The sequence below is a fragment of the Sapajus apella genome, unplaced genomic scaffold (assembly GCF_009761245.1).
Source record: "Sapajus apella isolate SASKATOON/1434 unplaced genomic scaffold, GSC_monkey_1.0 scaffold52, whole genome shotgun sequence".
NCBI classification, from domain to species: domain Eukaryota; kingdom Metazoa; phylum Chordata; class Mammalia; order Primates; family Cebidae; genus Sapajus; species Sapajus apella.
The window spans coordinates 14,850,557-14,871,082 of NW_022436992.1; the positions used below are offsets into that span (position 1 = coordinate 14,850,557).

The 20,526-nt window shown below is 49.3% G+C and overlaps 1 protein-coding gene across 2 annotated transcripts in view; it reads right to left on the reverse strand.

Annotated features, from left to right (window-relative positions):
* FBLN7 (fibulin 7) overlaps positions 1-20,526 on the reverse strand; it is a 48,366-nt gene that overhangs the window by 21,625 nt on the left and 6,215 nt on the right. Inside the window, exons 2-3 of one of the 2 annotated variants that reach the window (XM_032243680.1) lie at positions 6,125-6,284; positions 1,364-1,534 (exon numbers count right to left, since the gene is read on the reverse strand). In XM_032243680.1, coding sequence (XP_032099571.1) covers positions 1,364-1,534; positions 6,125-6,284 — 331 coding nt within the window. The remainder of the gene's footprint in view (positions 1-1,363; positions 1,535-6,124; positions 6,285-20,526) is intronic. The other variant, XM_032243681.1, reaches the window with a different exon arrangement.

Consider the following 20,526-nt stretch of genomic DNA (forward strand, 5'->3'; position numbering starts at 1 on the left):
ATGTTACATGACTTGTACTTGCTGGCTGGTTTCCAGATAGGTCTGAGAGCTGGTCATCAACCTTTGAATCATCATCACTCTTTCAAGGGGACAGGAAACAGAGGCCTACATTGTAAATGTGGGTCTGGTTGCCTTGAGCTTCTCATGGCAGTCCATACTCATCTTTAAGGATGGCATACTTTCTGGAGTCCCTCTATGTTTTCAAGTAATTTAAGCATCCAAAGTCCTCTCTTGGCCAGGCACGGTGGTTCACACCTGTAACCCCAGCACTTTGGGAGGTGGAGGCAGGCAGATCACCTGAGGCCAGGAGTTCGAGACCAGCCTGGCCAACATGGTGAAACTCCGTTTCTACTAAAAATACAAAAGTTAGCCGAACATGGTGGCAGGCACCTGTAGTCCCAGCTACTCAGGAGGCTGAGGCAGGAGAATTGCTGGAACCCAGGAGGCAGACGTTGCAGTGAGCCAAGATTGCACTACTGCACTCCAGCATGGATGACAGAGTGAGACTCCGTTTCAAACAAAAACAAAAACAAAGTCCTCTCTCTACTCGGCTCTTTGCAACCTTCTTGTTTACATAATGTCTGTGTTTCTCCTTCAACTCTTTGGCTAGAATCATGGACATTCTGCCTCAGCAGATGTCCCACGAACCTTGCTCTGAAAATGACTGGTGACTGGTAGCCAGGATTTTTTTACCATGGGTTTTTGAAAAGCCAACAGATTATTTGTGCCAAGGCTGATTTTCCTCTGTATCAAAAAAGTGCTGTTTTAAAACCCAGCACAGAGAAGCCTTTCCATGCCTCCCCCACACAGTGGACTCTCTGGAGCCTGTTGATACCAAGTCCCAGTGCAGATGGAAAGGACACCTGTTGGTATCCTCAGCCCCAGAGGATACCAACAGCCTCACAGACAGACTGCAGGCCCTGAACGGAGCAGCCACAGGAGCGTGGTCCCTTTCCCCAACCCAAGGCAGCTTCTTGTCCTCACACTGACAAGAACCAGTCACTGGTGTCCAGAACAGAGCAGTGTGAAGGAGCACAGACTCTGGGGTCACAGTGTCCAGGTGTGAAGCATCTTAACTGTGCCCCCCAGCCCCCAGCTGTGTAACCTTGGGCAAGTTCTTTAACCTCTGTGTACCTCAATTTCCCCATATGCAAAATGAGGCTAAAGTATTGTGAAGATTTAGTGAGCTCATGAAGACAGAGACCAGCCCCAACCTGGCATGGAGGTGAGTGATCAGGCACATTGGCTGCTGTTCTGTGGTTGAGGAATGATTAAAGAACCAAGCAGAAAATGTTCCAAGCAATGACGTTCTGCGTAGCAACCCCTTGCTATGCTGTGATGGGATGGGAAGGAGAGACGATACCTCTACAGTGGGGCCGCTCCCCTGTCCAGGTGCCATTGGGAAGACACACCACGCTGCTGGGCCCGACCAGCTGGAACCCAGGGTTGCAGGTAAAATGGACTTCGTGATCCACTAAGTACTTGCTTCCAAACTTTCTGCCATCTGCAGGGGCGTTCAGAGCCGGGCAGGAAACTGTAAGGAGAGATGGAAGGATTATGAGTTCCTCATCCTGGACCACAGCCCTCAGGCATCACCGAGTTACAGGACTTCCCGTCTGTAGTGCCCTCTGTTGCATGCCTGCTGCAGGCTGTGCACTGTGCTGGTCATCCATGTGCTGCGTCTCATCGAGTCCTCAAAGCTTTCTTGGGGATGGATGGGTGGTATGATGCCTGCCCAGCAAAAGGTGACGAGACTGGGGCTCAGAGACACTTAGTGCTGTGTGCAGGGCCTTGAAGCACAGGAGGGCCAAGCCTGCAAGGATCCACCCCGTCACTGCCACATACTCACCAAAGCCCACTGGGTTTCTTTAGGTCTCCTGAACAGGCCGGGCTCAGCCCCGCTCCAGGCCTGGGATTTTGCTCTTCTCTCTGCCTGGAATGCTCTTTCCTCAGAGCTTCCACAACTGGCTCCTTCTCACTCCCCAGGTTTCCACTCATATGCCACGGCCTCCCCATGTGTTTCCTGGCCATCGCACCTAGCCCAGACCTCCCCAGGCACGCTCTACGCCAGGCGCTCACTCTGGTCTCTTCTCCGCATTTGTAAGCATCGGAATTTTCTTACTGACTTGTTTCTTTCCAGATGCGTTGTCAGTCCTCTCTGTCAGAATGCATCTGGCCTATGTTCCTGTGTATCCCCAGCACCAGCCCACTGCCTGGCACAGAGTGAATGCTTGATAAATCATTCTTGAACAAATGAATGAATGAAACCTTATTTATTGCATCTTGGGCTACATCCATGAACAAAACAGACAAAACCCAAACCTCAGGAAGCTCACCTTCTAGCAGGGGAGATAATAAGCCATGGCAGAGTGGGGGGCCATGTAGAAGATGAAAGCAGGGAATAGTGCTGGAGATGCTGGAGAGGGGGCACCATTTTGAATACGGTGGTCAGGGCAGGACTCACCAGAACGAGTTGAAGGTGAAGGCATAGCCAGGCAGGTGCCTGGGGAGGGCAGAGAGACAGCTGGTGAGAATATCCTGAGGTGGGGGTGTGCCTGGCAGGTCTGAGGAATGTCAAGGGGGCAACAGGGCTAGAGCAGAGGGGACGAGTTAGAAAGTAGTTAGACATGAGTCAGACAGGCAACAGGAGCAAGAGGGCGCACAGTTACATGGGGCATTGGAAAGAAAAAAAGAGAACATGCAATTTGTTCTCTGTGTGAGATGGGGCCGCTGGAGGTTTGAGCCCAGGCATGAAGCGGCCTGACTCCCAGCATCACTCCTGCTGTGGTTTGATCGTGAAGTGCCCACGCAAGAGGAAGGGGAGGGAAGCTCAGGCCAGGGTAGTAGCTGGACGTGAAAGGCATGGTTCCAAACCTGGCTGCTCTGTGGTTTCCTGAAGGGCTGACATGGTTGGAGAGAGACGGGGTGAAGCTAGCCTGTCCCTCTTCTTTTTACAACAGAGCATCATGCGTAGGCGACGCGCGGATGCCCAAAGCTGGGATGGCTTGGATTTGGACTCAGTTTAGATGGAAATTCAGAGCCACTTCTAAAATGCCCTTAAGGTAAATTCCAAGTGTCATTTGCCATGCTAGTATTTTAAACAGATGAAAACAGAACTGTTGTTTCAGCTGTGCAGGTCAAAGCAGGTGACAGAGTCACTCAGCATCCCCGATGAGGATGAGGATGCACTGATCAGGGCTGCCCTGGACCTGAGGCCAATAAGGAGCATGAGGGGCCTCCCGGTCCAGGAGGGCAACTGGCAGGACATTGTAGCTCTGCCCAAAATCCCACGTGGGCTAGACGCAACCTGGGGTCCCTCGAGGAGCACCCATGGCAGCCTGAGCTGGGAGGAGGGAGGTGCCGGACTCTCCAAGGGTGTTTGGTGGCCTTTGGTGATTGGGGAATATCTGCCCATTGCTGCATCACCTTCCTTGAGTAAAGCGCCAAGTTGGGCCTCAGTGGTAATAACCTTGTGAGAAGGAAGTGAATGAGAGCTCACGTCCCAGGACTCAGCTGCTCCCGGGGTGCTGCCTCAGTCTCTGAAGTAAATTACTGAGTTCTTTTTAAAACCTAGTACTTTATTGTGTTATAAGGGTTTAAAATGCATTGAGGAAAAATAGTAGGGTCTCTTTGGGGATGAAAAATCTTTAAAAACCTCAACAAAGGAAAACTGCCTGCAACTCACAAATACACCATACCTGAATAGATTGAACAGTATCTGGCACTTAGTAGGTGCTCAACAAATGTGAATGGAATGGATGAATGGATACAAATTAATTAAAAATCAATTTGTAGTCACATCCCAAATGGGAGCTGAAGGCCCTTCTCCAGTGACAGGAGGAGAACACGTTGGTTGATCTGCTCACGAGGAGCACATGCTATGGCGTGTGCAGAGCCACAGTGAAGCTCCCTGCGCCTCTGGGGGAAAGTTTGCGTGTAAGGCGTGAGATCCACAGCTAAGCAGTCTCAGCAACATGGGGCCATGAATCCACTGAGGCTGCTCTGGATGAGCCCTAAAGCTGATCGGTTGTGATGGTGCACCCAGGAAAGAAAGACCAGGAAAATAGGACGGAGATACTTCATATGGAAGCCAGAAAGGAAGACCAAGAATTCTCCAGAACTAGAAATTATTCTTCCTGACTCCCAACAAATTCCCTAAACAAAAAAAGCAAGAGGCGGGGCACAGAGCATGTGCCTGTAATCTCAGCACTTTGGGAAGCTGAGGCTGCAGGATCACTTGAGCCTGGGAATTCAAGTTCAAGACCAGCTTGGGCAACATAGTGAGGCCCCATCTTTACAAAAATTTTTTAAATTAGGCAGGTGTGGTGGTGTGCACCTGTAGTCCTAGCTACTTAGGAGGCTGAGGTGAGAGGATCGCTTGAGCCTGGGAGGCTGCAGTGAACTAGGATCATCCACTGCACTCCAGCCTGGGTGACAGAGTGAGACCTTGTCTCTCTTTAAAAAAGCAGTAAGATTATTTTTCCACTATGTGCCATTTGATCTGGGCAAGTGTCTGGCCTTCCTCCAGGTGCAGGTCCAACCCCCATGCCACCCTGAAAAGGAATCCTGACAACTTCCTATCCTCTGCAGGGCTGTCAAAGGATCAGCCTCTGTGCACATAAAGTACCCAGCACGGTTTCCCCTACAGACTTAGAGATACAATACATGATGACAATTTTTTAAAAAGAGAATTTGCCACTTTTAAAAATATTGTACATTTCAGAGATGAAAGCCCCTGAATCTTGGAAAGGAGGATGAATAATGTAATATAAGCTGCCTTTCCATCTGTCTAGTGGGCAGGACCCTCTCACATGGACAGGGGAATTGTATAACATTCCCTGTGGGCTCCACTGAAACTCCCAGGGACTGCAGGCAGCTCTGACCCCATGAAAAGAAGGAAGGTTTTGTGGAGTCAAGCCTTTAGCAGGAAAAAAAAAAAATCACTAGATCAGGGGCCTCAGACTGCCAGCCCACTTGTCTTGGTCTCAGTTTCCTCATCTGGAGCAGGAAGGAATGACACCCTGCCTGCCCCATGGAGTTTGGGTGTGTGGAGCCCCAGTGAGGGCTTGGGCCTCACAGTGCCTTGGAAAGTGTGAGGCTTGGCTGGTGGTTATTTCTGCAGCTGTGGAGCCAAGGAAAACAGGAACAGACTCAGTGCCGTTGAGAATTGGATTTGCCACCATCAACTCTGAGAAGGTAGGAAATCCAACGCCTTCCCCAGGAAACTTCAACTCACTCCACAAAGACAGCCCTTGATAAATGTGTCTGCAGTGAGTAAATGATGTCAGATATTCCACAGGCTCCTGACTTTGAATGAACATGATGAGTGTCCCCTGCCCCCCAGCACTCTGAGAAGAGACCAGGGGAAAACCAGCCGCCCATCTCAGTGCCTTGGCGGCGTGAAAGCTGTTACGGGACAAGCAGGAAAAAGTGTCCCTGTGTCTGTCAGAGTCCTGCCCTCAGGGGAGGGAGTCTGGGGTGCCCGCTGTAGCCTCAACAGACAAGTGGAGCTTGTCCTCAGTGGCCCTTGTCTCCCAACCGCCCTGGTACTAACAGGGACTCCCTGGAGGATGCACTTTCACGTCTGAAGAACTGGAGCCAACCCTGTTCATGGGCTGGAACCAGTGTATCACACTGGTGTGGGCTGGGTGTGTGTGTGTGTATGCATGCATACATTCAAAGTATGGTGGAATTCTGTGCTTTCCAGTCAACTTTGCTATGAACTTAAAGCTGCTTTAAAAAACTATATTAAACTAAAATAAAAAATGAAAACAAAACCAAAACTGGATCCAACTTGTAGATGGGAAAGGGAAAAGCAGTGTGTGATCTAGAAGTGGTGCCTTGGGACAGTCCGGTCAATATAAAGATATGATAGAATGAAAAGGCTTAAGAGAAAACACGGTGATATTCAGACCGAGGGAGAAGAAAGAGGGCAGCTGCCTTTCTAATGCACTCACCCCACCGCCACTGCCACCAATCAGGGTTAAAAATGGGCCACAGATGGAAGATGGAAGGTGAGGGGGGATGGGTGAGGCATGGCACAGGGGCTTCCCACAGGGAGCATCTAGGGACGAGTGCTTGAGTGCTGCCCTGCCACCTCCTCAGTGCTGACGTGGGGACCCACCTGGAGGGGCATCTGGGACCACCCTGCTCACAGAGTTCTGCAGCGCGGCCAGCCGGCTCTTCATGTGGCGGATGCCCTCAGCGAAGCGCGTCTCCTGGCCCTTCAGCAGCTGCTGCAGCTGGCGGATGGCCGAGATGAGCTGCTGTTTGTTGAGACAGTTCTGTGGAGAGAAGACATCACCACCACCACCCATTGAGACTGGGTCAGTACCAAATGCTCGTCTGAGCTTCCGAAACCATGCAAGCTACAGGGTCCAAACTGCATTTGAGGCTCACCAAAAGCAACGTGAAAGTGACCTGCAGCTGGACAGACCCAAGCACATGTATGGTAGCCCCAGTTCACCCCTTGACAAAAACAAAATGCAGGCAGGACAGATGACTCTAAATGACTGGGTAGATGAACAGTTATTTGAACCCAAAGAGCCTTGTAATCACTACGCTGTCACTCCAACAGAGATTCTCTCTAAGTCTTCACTCTAAGTTAACTCTCTGAAACCTGGGCCTCGGCAAACATTTTCTTTCTGTTACTCTTAGACATTTTTAAAAGTGAAGGGCCAATAATACATGTAAAACAGGCAAAACAGGAATGCCCAATGGTTTCTATACTTTAAAGATATATAACAGGGAAAATAAGAAAAAAACCAACTAGAGTTGAAGACGCATTCAATAAGTCAATGTTTCGTTCTGATGATTTTTTTAAGCCATAGAAAGACAGAAAATGGAGTATCAGGGTTATCATGATAAAGATTACCTAACTTAAAGCAGCACCCAGCATCATACTTTTTGTTTGCTTGTTTAAACAACAGAAACTTATTTCCGCACAGTTCTGGAGGCTAGAAGTCCAAGATCAAGGCAGCGGCAGTGTTAGTTTCTAGGGAGGTCTCCCCTGGATGGCAGATGGCCACTCTCCCGAGGTGCCAGCATTCTACTTAATGTTAAAGATCTCAGGGTTTCCTGGCTGGGTGTGCGGTGGCTCATGCCTGTAATCCCAGCACTTTGGGTGGTCAAGGTGGGTGGATTGCTTGAGCCCAGGAGTTCAAGACCAGCCTGTGCAATATGGTGAGACCTCATCTTTACAAAAAAATTAACGATTCGGCTTGGTGCAGTGGTTCACACCTGTAATCCTAGCACTTTGGAAGGCTGAAGGGAGTGGATCATGTGAGGTTAGAAGTTCCAAAACCAGCCTGGTCAACATGGTGAAACCCAGCCTCTACTAAAAATATTTTTTGAATTATCTGAGCCTGGTGACAGACGCCTGTGATCCCAGCTACTCGGGAGGCTGAGGCAGGAGAATGCTTGAATCTGGGAGGTGGGGATTGCAATGAGCTGAGATTGCACCATTACACTCCAGCCTGGGCAACAGAGTGAGATTCTGTCTCAAAAATAAATAAAATAAAATAATTAAAAACAAAAAAATTAGCTGAGCCCAGTGGTACATGCCTGTAGTGCCAGCTACTTGGAAGCCTGAGGTGGGAGGATTGCGTGAGCCTGGGAGGGAGGTTGCAGTGAGCTGCAATCACAACACTGCACTCCAGCCTGGAGAACAGTGAGATCCTATCTCAAAACAACAACAGCAACAAAACCAAACTAGATATTTCCAACCTCAATTGCCTTTAAGGACCAGGACAGGGCCAGGCGTGGTGGCTCACACCTGTAAACCTAGCACTTTGGGAGGCTGAGGCGGTTGGATAACAAGATCAAGAGGTTGAGACCATCCTGACCAACATGGTGAAACCCTGTCTCTACTAAAAATGCAAAAAATTAGCTGGGCGTGGTGGTGTGCGCCTGCAATCCCAGCTACTTGGGAGGCTGAGGCAGGAGGATCACTTGAACTCTGGAGGTGGAGACTGCAGTGAGCTGAGATCATACCACTGCACTCCAGCCTGGCAGCAGAGTGAGACTCCGTCTCAAAAAAAAAAAAAAAAAGAACCAGGGCAGGCTGGGTGCAGTGGCTCACACGTGTAATCCTAGCACTTTCGGGATTACTTGCATCCAGGAATTTGAGACCAACTTGGGCAACAGACTGAGTCCCCATCTCTGTCAAAAATAAAAAATGAGTCAGGCATGGTGGCACATGCCTGTAGGTGGGAAGACCACTTGACCTGGGAGGTCAAGGCTGCAGTGAGTCATGATTCTACCACTGCTCTCAGCTTTGGTGACAGAGCGAGACCCTGCCTCAACAAAAATTAATTGCCTAATTGAGAAAAAGAGCCAGGACATGAAAAATAGTAAAGAGGAGGTGAATCAAGTGGGGAGTGATGGGACCTCAGCCTTGTGGAGCAATGGCCTCTACTAAGTCCACTCCCAGTCACTGGGGGCTGTGTGTTACCACAGCACAGCCTGGGCTCTGCCGCCTGCACAGGAGACGAGAGATACATCAGTACAATGAGGATGGTTATCTTTAGAGATACCCGTATGGACTATGTTTTTGTTTAATTTAATTTTTTTTTAGACATAGTCTCACTCTGTCACCCAGGCTGGAGTGCAATGGCACAATCTCGGCTCACTGCAACTTCAACCTCCCGGGTTCAAGCGATTCTCATGCCTCTGCCTCCCTAGTAGCTGAAATTACAGGTACCTGCCACCATGCCCTGCTAGTCTTTGTATTTTTAGTAGAGATGGGTTATCGCCATGTTGGCCAGGCTTGTCTTGAACTCCTGACCTCAGGTGATCTGCCCACCTAGTCCTCCCAAAGTCCTGAGATTACAGGTGTGAGCCACTGCCCTTGGCCTTAATTTCATTTTTTATACTTAATTTTTTTCCTACTGAGTATTGGTTTTATAGTTTTTAAAAACTGTCTAAGAGACGGTGGGGCAGTAAACTGGCGGGGAGGCATGTGGCCCCCACAGCCTGGGCAGCTTCCAGCCTCACCAGCGAAGCACCACCACCTCGGTGGAAAAGGAGCCACTGTCGCTCTCCCGAGGAGGCTGCCAGGCCTCTGCCCGTGGAGAGTTCACCGAATGGATGACTCACTGGCCAGATTGAATGGATGCTTTTGACAAAGTTGAATCCCCAGTTGCCCCTGGAACTCGTTAATCCAGGGGGGCTCCTGGGCCTCCACCATACCCAGAGCTTGACGATGCTCGGAAGAGAAGTTTGGTTTGTTTTCCTTCCTCCTCCCCCGTTGTGGCTCCTCCCATGCAGGTCCTGGGGCACCCCGGAACGACCTCCTGCAATCCCTTACCTGCCCAGCACCTCGAGTCCCTCCCACCCAAACCTGATTTCCCACACCCATGTCCCCTTCCTTAAAAAAGCTGGGGGTGGGGGGCTCTGCTTTTATAGTTGACTTCATGGTTTATATGTCAATTACATTTGTGTACTTCGGTCCACAAAGAGCTTCTTCGCTATAGCAAAGAATAGTTCAGCTACTAGCTGGTAGCAACCCTGTGGAGGAGTGGGGCTTGTCTCCATTTCATAGAGAAAGATATGGAGACTGAAAGTCAAACAACTTGCCCCAAATCATGGGGCTTAAGAGCAGTAGAGCCAGGCTGGGAACTCTGATTCCCACTCAGCTCCCCCGGCCACCCCAATGGACCGGCTCCTTTGTTCTCACAGGCTCCTGTGTGGTAAATGATCTTATTGATGAGTTTGCGCTAGGGATTGATAGGACTGAGCCCAAATGTCCTACAGTAGATTTCTAACTCCCGTGCAAAGTTTAGGTTGCGCGGCTGGGAAGTGGGGGCAGGAAGCCTGGAGGGAAGGTGGAGGAGGCGTCCTTGCCCACTGCAAGCCAGGTAAGTAGCTGCCTCCTGTGATACAAGCTGGCCAGGCCCTGACAGCTGAAAGAGGGCTCACGGAGCTGCAGCTGCCCTGGGTACATGGACAGCTCAGTTGTGAAGCCGGGAGAAATCTGTGTCAAGGGCTGTGCTGGGAAGGGCAAGCATCATGCCAAAAACCTGGGATGGTGGCCTGGGGCTCCAGGAAATAAAGGAAGCAGGGGAGTATGTGTGTGGAGGGACAGGGCTCGTTTTCTACTTGGCTGCTGGGCAGCCAAGTCTCTCTAACCTCAGTGCTACTAGCTCTGGGCACAGTTGCCTTTTGCTTCCAGTGACACTTCCTGCTCCGTGGGCACCTGCCACCAGCTTTCTCCCTAGTGCTCACTGGAGGTGAGATGTGCTCAGCTTACCAGTTGCCACTGAAAAACCTTAAACATCCTCAAGACCAAGCAAACGAAGGCTGCATCTCCATCCCAGGTGGGGAGGGAGACGGAAAGGCTGCAGGCTGACTTGCCACGGCTCTGGCCCACCCCAGCCTCCAGCCTCTCTGGAGGGAGGCTAACGAAACAGAGTGTGATACAAGGATGCTCCTTGCTGCTCTTGGCAAGCCAGCATGCCAGGGTGGGGCCAGGGAACCCGGAAGCAGAGAGTATCTGTACCTTTTGCGTGAGGTTTGAGGATCTGAGCTGCAGCTGCTCCTAACAGGACAGGTCCTGGATCCCAAATTGCTAGATTTGGGGCACAAAATCATGGCCCTCATGCTCATCTGTCACCTGAATCGGCGCAGGCACAGGCATCACCAAGCTCTTTTGCAAAGCTAGGTGATGAAGCCGGAATCTTTACATACCAAGACAGGCATCCATGAGGCCCGCATGATGGGGACAAATGAGGTCATGCAAGGGGCCTGAGACCCCAGAGCCTCGCTTTTCCAAAGTGAGAAAGCTTTATCATTTTGCTTGATCATAAAAAGAAAGAATAATCTCTGCAAAACAATTCAAAATACAGAAAAACGCATTCAAACAAAGAACAAGTCCCACAACCAGAGACAAGTGCTGTGAACTTTTCATTGGGTTTCAAGTCTTGAGTTAGACACAGGTGGTCACTTGCACAGACGTCATCACGCAAGCCCACCGGACACAGGTTCTACATCAGCCCCTTCCCCTCAACACTGGCTGTGGCACCATTTTCATGTAAACAAGCAGAGCAACCTGTCTCTGCGTCTCAATTCTGCTTCTGTCCCTCAATGTGGTCTTTTCAGTCTGGGCAGGGGACTCCTTGCCCACAGCCCCAGTTCTCTGCCATTCCCCTCCCATACGTGTCACCCTCCCCTGCTCTGAGCCAAGAGGCACCCTGCATGGGAGCAGGTCATTTCCTTCTATGCACATGTGGCCCTTGACCCGAGGGCAAGCCGAAGGTGATGTGAGGGGCTATGGACGGACACGAAGCCGGCCAGACCCTCAGGGACTGTCCAGCTGCTGTTCAGTGAAGGGCTGGCTTTGGGCAGGGCTTTCCCATCTCAGGTCCCAGGTCCCTACTATGAAAAGCAACTCCAGGGTCCGCATAGCCCACCAGAGTTGACCTCCCGCTCACCAAGGTGGGACGGGGTGAAGGTCAGATCCAGGCAGGGCAGCAAGGCCCCCACACACCAGGAAGGAAAGAGCATGTTCCAGAAGCTGTGTTCTGGGCCCTCACTTCCCCAGGCCTCTTCCAGGGTCCCTGAGGGGCCCCAGTTTTAAATCTTTTTCTTAGAGAGATCCCCTCAAATGGTGTAAATTTCTAACCCTTCAAAACCGGTCTCCATCCCCAGCTTATGCCATTGACAATAAACAATGACAAATAGTTTCCATTTCTTTGAATTAATAACTTATTTGAAATGAAACCAACAAGAGACATTCAGTGAAACTCTTCCATATTTGAGGAGAAAAATATCAAGGTTTACCGTTTCTGTTATGAAACTCTTTAAAGCGGCGAGTACTTCATCTAACTTGACACCAATGGCAATGTTTGCAGAGAGGATGAGAACCAGTTAGAGAAGGAACAACAGATGTCACCCCATCTGGGTTTTCCCAAGCTAGGGTAGAGGTGGCATGGATGGTTCTGGAAGACGCAGGCCAGTGCTGAGAGCTGGGTGAGGGGAGGAGCTGGTTTTAAGGCTCTTGGGAGCACGCAGGCCCCCCGAACACTCCATCCATCGCTGCCCTCCTCCGGGAATTCTTGTCCGTCTCCCCTCCAGGCTTTTCTCTCAGTGTTTACTCCAGAGGGGCCACGGAAGATTCCTCAGACATCACAAGGATTCCGTCCTCTGAGAACCAACCACCACCCCAGGACGGCTGCGCCTCCAGAGACATTTCATGACCCCAGACCCCACCTTCTGGTCCAGGGGTGGACACAGCCAAAAATGGGTGTGTATCCCCCGGCTCACCTGGTCCCCTGCCTGAACCCAGCAGGCCTGACCCTTCCCATCCTATCCAGTCCGCCATGCTGTTTAGGCACATCGGGAGCCTGCTCTCAAGGCACCAAAGGGCATGGAGAGGCTCCAGGGGTATGTACAGGAACATGGGGACTTGTCCGTGGGGCCCCTGTTCTCCTGTGACCTGGCTCGATGGTCTTCCTCACAGTGACAGTCTTGGCACAACGACACCTTTTCAGAGCCTCCTTGGTGACAATAGAGCCCTGAGACCTCTGATGGCCACAGATGACCCGTAGACTTGGAGGGGCCATCTCCCATGCTGGTTTCTCCCAAGCCACAGCTATGCGTCATGTCAGCATTTTGTTAATGGGAACACAGATGTTTTGATGCCTTGGGTCTCTGAAAGGACCAAGCAACTTGCCAAATGTGTGCCTGCTGGCCAAGGCTCGGAGCCTCCAGCGTCTGAGTCATGTTCAATTCGTGAATGTGTTTTCTCCAGAACTCACTCTTATTTTCAAGCGAGTCAGAGGCGGGTTATAAATCCTCAACTACTCTTCATGCCAGGGACCTCTACTCAGCCCACATACACGAAGAGAGAAAGTGGGCGCTTCTGGAGGAAGTGAGAGAATTTCACTTGGGGAGTTGCCCGAGGCCTTTGGATTAGTCTGAGCTCTCTACAGAAACAGAAGCAACAGGAAAGAGATGTATATTATGTATACACACACATGCACACGTATACATATGTAATACTGTCATATATACAACATACTTATTAATATATGGAGAGAGAAAGATTTTTAAGGAACTGTTGTGCCATTGTGGGGGCTGGCAAGTCCAATTTTAAGAAATTTTAAGGAACTGTCATGCAGCTTCGGGGGTGGCAAGTCTAACCTTCGCAGGGCAGGAGCAGTCTGGAGACCCAGGGCCAGTCACAGGTGCTGCTGCAGCTTGGGACCAAAGGCAGAAGGCTGTGGGCAGAACTCCCTCCTCTGGGACCTCAGTCTTTGGCATGAGGACCACCCATATTAGGAGGCAAATCTGCATTTCTCAAAGGCTGCTGATTTAAATGCTAGTCGTATCTAAACAATCCCTTCCCAGCAACATCTGGACTGGTGCTTGAGCAAATATCTGGAAACCATGTCTTAGCTAAATTGAGACATATGATTAACCTCCTAGCTCTCCAGTTGGAGCCTCCCGTTGGGGCTCTGCATCCCAGGATGCTCAGGGTACTTTGAGTTTGCAGCCTGCTGGCTGCCCGTAATTCTACATTTACACTCCAAGCCCCATTCTGGTCTGCTTTTTAAAACAGTTATGGGAGCGATGACAACAGCAGGTGCCAAGAGCCAGCGCTGCGGACACACTTCACACGGGAACCGTGACAGGCCAGGACGTGGCACCATTACGACACCCACTTGACAGGGGCGGAAGCTGTGTAAGTCCCCGAGCCACGGTGGCATCTCCAGGATTTAAACCCCAGTGTGCCTTCTCCAGCCCCCTGGTGTGGCAAGATAGCTGGACTCACCTTAGAGAGGGGTGCACGGAAACTGTTGTGAGTCCTGCCTCCTTCACCCTCTCACTTTACAGCACCCCCTCGAGGTGTCCACCTTTGGTCACCCTCCCAGCCCCCTCTCCCCGGCCCCTTGGCATTCTTGAGGACAGAAAACAAATTTTAGACAACTTGGGATCCTCAACGCTGAGAACAGGATCTGAGTGTACACTAGATGCTCATTTCAATCAACAAACAAATGAATAAGTGAATGAGGAGTGAAGGAATGAAGTAAGTATGAATCAAAGACAATCTCTTGCTCATCTTACCGCCCAAACCTACCTTCCCCATTTTGCCTGCTTACTGCCCAGCCAACCTGTGTCCAGATGCCACCTGCATCTGTGGACTGGTTTGTGCCTTTCACAGCCTCAGTGTTATCTTCGGCGAGTCTCTGAGGCCCCCAGTGCCCATGCCAAGCAGGGAGGTTGGGGTCCACACACACGGCATCCAGTAGCTGCAATCCCCTCCTAGGTACACAAGCCTGGCACATGAACCTTCTCCTCACATCCCACAGCCTGAAGGCCTCCTGCCAGCAGAAATGGCAGCACATTTAGCCTATTTCCATTTGGGATTTAACACAATATGAATACAGAAGGAGAGAGAAACTTTCGTAGATAAAAAGGAATCCAAGAAGGCAACAACGAAAAACGAATACATTCTGTCAGCTCCATGGTGAAGCGTTTCCTTTATTCTCAGGGGTAAGGAGACTTTTTGTGGGGTTTAGGCAGGGGCGTGATGCAGTCCGGCCTCTGACCTCTGTCTCTGGGAAATACAGATTTTATGAAAGCAAGTGAGGATGCAGAGAGGGCAGGTGGGACAGGACTGCTGTGGTGCAGGAGGGGATGATTTCTGTTGCCCCATTCCCGATCCACTCAGAAACATTTGGGATTTTCCCCTAAGAGAGAATAGGAAAATCTGAAAACACATCCCACTTTTTATTTAGTTTTCACCACCATCTAGGTTAGTTACTCCAAGAATAAAGACTCCAAGGCTCAGGACCCAGGCAATGTGCCCAGGCACACAGCTGTCATTTGATCCTTCCCCTTCCCGTTTGCCCATGCTGCCTGTGGGATCCAGGCCCTCTCACCACGGACCTCCACAAGCAGTTTCCACCTCGGGGCCTTTGCAATGGCTGGGTCCTCTGCCCAGGGAATCTGCACCCAGGTCCTCTAGAGTTGAGTCCTCTAGAGCTGTCTTTCCATTTCAACTCAGATGTTTCCTCCTTAGACAGCCCTACCTGCTTGCTTAACCTGGAGTAGGCTCGTGGCCACCTTCCAATGCGGCACCCTGCTCAGGCATCGTTGGCCCTCTGATACTTTTCTAACTTGTCTGGTTTTCCTCTTCCTGCTTGGTGAGATAAGTGGTAGTGGGGACTGTGTCAGCCACATCTTTCTCTCTTCTGTCATGTATTGAGCATTTGTTATAGACCTGGTCTTTGAATATGATTCATTTCTTCAGCTATGACCCCACAAGATGGGAATGTCTGTTATCTCCACTGTTCAGAGGAAGAAACTGATTCACAAGGGGCAGGAACTTGGCCCAGATCAGTCAACCAGGAAGGATCCGAGCCAAGACCGAGCCAGGCCTAGGAGTCTTCACCACCTGCTGTGCTGCCTCAGGCCCTACTGCCTCCCAGAACAGCGTCTTTCCCGTGCTAGCCTCTCAGGACATAGTTGTGGGATGAACACATTATCTTACTAGTTAGATTATTTTTGTCATGCAGAGAAAAGGCCAGACTGCAGGAGCACTGAGGTGATGCTAACATGTTTGTATGTTTTCGCACCACAGTGTGATGCTTCTCTGGATGCCTTTTTTTTTTTTTTTTTTTTTTTTGCTTCTGATACTGCAGAGACCCTTGTCTTGGAGCTCAGTGGTCCTCTCTCTTGGTTCAAATCAACCCGGGTTTCATCTGATGCTCTCAGCTCCCCAAGGACAGGTGAGGCTTCCTGGACAATGCAACCTGTTGCTGGTCTTGCTTTCTGACCCCAACCCTTCTTCAGAGATGGGGTGAGTATGGGGAAGGGCTGGTCCAGGGCTCACAGCACCCTCCCCTTCCATCTAACGTCCAGAGGCAACTGATCTCCAGCAGAAGGGAAAATGTCTCAGATAGTGGCCAACCAAATGACAAGAGCGGGGCCCAGGATGGCCTGGGGACTTTCCAGTTCCCTCCCAGTCACCACCAACATGCCCCATGCCTCTGATCATGTCTCAGTCTTAGTACTGAGGACTTAGGAACCCAGCCCCACGCTGAGTTCCTTGGGTCTCACTTCCCACCGAGACTGCCTCCTTTGAGAGATTCTGGTGCCCAGAGAGGCACACATTTTCCTATATATAGGAGGGGAGATGATTACTTCCTTGAGATACAAATTTTACTTACTTAAGTTACAAATCATACTTGAGACTTGTACAAATGGATGGGTTTGGGTCTAGTCAAATTATGGGTGCTTATTTTTTCTTTAATGAAAATGTGTGTCATGTCCTTATTTTAGGTTTCAGGCAGTTACTGAAGAACGTGGAAGGTGCTGGCAGGGAGTTTGAAAGGATAAAGAAAGTTCAACCCACTCTGAGAGTCTTCCCTGGAGCCCCAGGGCTGCACAAACCTTTGCCTCTATGGGTCAGGGGAGAGTGGCCAGCACAGTCAGGCCTCTGTCAACAGCTATGCCCTAACAACGGATACTGCTCCTGGCACAGCTGGCTGAGAGGCAGGTCTGAGGCAGCATATGGAGGGAAGGCTGGTGCCCAAAGGGAAGGGAAGCAGCTTCAAAGGCATCTGGCTTGGTCTGCCTGGAATCAAGTCTAGTGCCAAATAGGATTCCCCAGGGTGAGCAGACCTGGGAGGACATCTGTTCCTGATGGAAAGACTCTAGGCTAGCCCAAGAAACCACTGAACTGGTTGGCTATTTCTCCTTTCCCAGTGGGCCATGGTGTGGACCAAGCCCCTAATACTCGCTGCCCAATGCCCCCAGGGCCAGAAATGACCCCAAGGGAGCAAAGGGGCTTCCATTCTCCTCTGCAATCAGGGCTGCCCTTGACAGGATATAGATCTCATTCCCGAATGTGCCAGGGAGAAGTGGAGGCTGCTAGAGAAAGCAGAAGATGCCAGAAGGACCTTCCTGTCACCACCCTGCTCTGATTCCACCCATTTGTCTAAACACAGGTGCCTTGGTGAGTAAGTCTCTGGGTCACCATGATGGAAGACTTGCAAAAATAACCCCAGATATTCCTCCCTGTGCCAACACTATATGCAAGGAGACTCTGCTCTCTTCTCATCAAGAAGGAAGTCTGTTTTCCCACCTTACATATCTGGGCTGGCCTTGTGGCTTGCTTTGGCCAACAGGATGCAGTAGAAGTTGTGTTCCAGTTCCAAGGCTGGGTCTCAAGAAGCGTGTGAGCTTCTGCTCAGTCTTGGTGCTCTACCACCATCACTGCCACCACAACCACAACCATGAGAAAAGCCCCAGCTAACCTCCTGGAGGATGAGAGGCCTTGTGGAGCAGAGACCGCATGCACCGGATGAGCTGCCCTAGACCAACTATCCCCAGCTAACTTGGCAGCTGACCACAGACAAACCAGCAAGCCCAGTACAGATGAGCTGAGCCTGGCCCTGACTAGCACATCAGCCCAGCTGAGCCTGGCTCAAATTGTTACCCTGGTCTGCCAACTTCAGATCCATAGCTGCTCTCTTAAAACCAAAGCAGCACTGTCTGTTTTATTCCCAGTGCCTGGGCCATTGTAGACACCAAATATCTGTTTTATGAAATACCTCATTTTAGATAGACGTATTTATTTTAGATCAAGAGATCTGAATGATTCACAAACCCCTGCTGTTTCAGCTCATCTTCATGTATTAGTATTAAAATCTCTACTTCAGGCTTAGTGAACACTCCTGGAGCTAGGACAAGGCAGACACTCCTGTCAATCATGGTGTCCTTTCATGCCAAGCTCTAGAGTGACCGACAAGCCATCTCAACCTGGACTCAAGGCAGTCCCAGGCAATCCATCTGAATAGGCAGCTAAATTGACACTGATGGGCTGACTTCACAGGCCATCCTAGGCCAGGAAGAAGCAAGCTTTTGTTTTCACTTTTCCACCCTTCAGCTCATTTTTTTTCGCAGAGCGAGAAATCAGTCTCAAGTCCTGCTCCAGCTTGAGGCCTTGGTTTTCTCTAGGAAGTCAGCGGGGAGGAGCGCTGGCGGGCAGTGAGTTGGAGAGAGTACGGTCAGCTTTCCTCCTCTCACTTCCTCCTCTGGCCTTGCTCCCAACTGTAGGATTCAGCCACCACTTTCTTGGCCACAGCAGATCTCCACCTACGACCTGGGATCATGATGCTACTGTTGGCTGCTTTAAAGTTTCCGCATAGAAAAAGTGTGATATCTACCGTAGGCAAGCGATTTGACAAGCCCAGCAATAATGAGGTAAAAATCATTTTCCTAAGGATGTGTTCAAAAAAATAAGGGAGTAATCCAAAGAAAGAGGAAGACATGTGATCTCAATAACATAGACTCCAGCTCAGGGTAGCAGGGAGGCTCTCTCCCAAAGCCCCTGTGTAGCCACAGGGCCATGAGCCCAGGGAGGGCAGCAAGGCGGGAGCTGAAGGCAGAGAGGCCTGGGGAGTCTGGGCTCTAGGGGCAAGCGGTCCTGGCAGAACACTGACTGGGAAGGAGATCCTGGAAACAACTGTGCTTGTGTAGACGGCAGACTGGGGCAAAAGGGAATAAACTCTAGGAAAATTAAAAAGTTACACAAGAAAGGAAATTAATCATGAGACTCTTTGGCTCTGTGGTGGATTATGGAACAAAGTATTCATCTGTCATTACGGGAGACCAATTGTGTAGAAATGTGGAGTGGTCCCCAGGGTATTTAGAAGTAGTTGCCTTGAGAGAGAGAGAGAGAGAGAAAGGTGCCATGGACCAATTTCTTGAAAGATACAAACTACCCAAGCTCACCCCAGGGAAGAAAAATTGCTAACCTAGATAGCTCTGTATGTAAGAAACTGAATTCATAGTTAAAACTTTCCAGAAGTCTCCAGGCCCACATGGTTTCATTGGTAAATTCTACCAGACATTTCAAGAACTGGCACCAATTCTACACTGTCTCTTCCAGAAGACAGAAAATCCACCTTATTAACAGACTAGAGAAAAACCACAGGACCATATCAAGTGAAGCCGAAAAAAAGCACGTGAAAAAATTCGACATCCATTCATAATAAATATTGTATCAAACTAGGGCAAGTAGGAAACCTTAGCCAGACAAACAACACCTACAAAAAACCTACAGCCAGAACCAAACTTAATGTTGAAAAATTAAATGCTTTCTTCCTAAATTCCAGAACAAAGCAAGAATGTTCACTCTCCTATTAAAAATTGCACTTGAAATTTTAGTCCATGTAATAAGGCTAAATACATAAATAAATGACACATACATTAGAAAGGAAGCAATAAAACTGCTCCAATATATAGATGACATGATTGTCCATGTAAAAAAAACTCAGGAAATGTATTTTTTAAAATTCCCTATAAATAATGATTGCGTTTCACAAGGTCACAAGATACAAGGTCAACATAGAAAAGCCCACTGGATTTCTCCAGACTAGGGATATCCACTTGGAAATGTATTTTTTAAAAAATTATTTATAATAGGCTTGGCGCGGTGGCTCACGCCTGTAATTCCAACACTTTGGAAGGCCGAGGTGGGCGGATCACGAGGTCAGCCTGACCAACATGGTGAAACTCCGTTTCTACTAAAAATACAAAAATTAGCCAGGCATAGTGGTGTGCGCCTGTAATCCCAGCTGAGGCAGGAGAACTGCTTGAACACAGGAGGCGGAGGTCTCAGTGAGCCAAGATGGTGACGCTGCACTACAGCCTGGGTGACAGAGTGAGACTCCTTCTCACACACACACACAATATTTAAAATAGCTTCAAAAATGAAATAATTAGGTATAAGAAGTCTAAAGAAGCATGTTTGTGTTGAAAACTAAAAAATACATATATACTGATGAAAGAAATAAAAGAATATCTAAGTAAGTAGCAAGGTACATTGTGTTCACAGATTGGAAGACTCAGTACATTTAAGATGCCAATTCTCCTCTAATTGATCTATAGATTTAATGCAATCCCAATAAAAACTCCAGTATATATATGTGTGTGTGTATATATATATATATATATATATATATATATATTTTTTTTTTTTTAAGATGGAGTTTCGCTTTTGTTGCCTAGGCTGGAGTGCCATCGTGCATCTCAGCTCAGAGCTCACTGTGACCTCTGCCTCCCGGGTTCAAGCAATTCTCCTGCCTTAGCCTACTAAGTAGCTGTGATTACAGGCATGTGCCACCATGCCTGGTTAATTTTGTATTTTTAGTAGAGACTGGGGTTTCATCATGTTTGCCAGGCTGGTCTCAGACTCCCTCAGGTGATCCACCCACCTTGCCCTCCCAAAGTGCTGGGATTACAGGCATGAGCCACCATGCCTGGCCAGTAGAATTTCTTGTAGATAAAGACAATTGATTCTGAAATTTTAATGGAAAGGCAAAGAAATTAGAATAGCCAAAGGAATCTTGAAAAAAAAGAATACAGTTGGAGGACTCACTTTACTCAATTTTAAGACTTACTGTAAAACTATAGTAATCAAGGTAAGTATGTTATTGGCAGAAATTTTCCCATAAGTGTATGATTAACTGATTTTTGACAAAGTTGCTAAGACAAGCCAATGGCAAATCAGCAGTC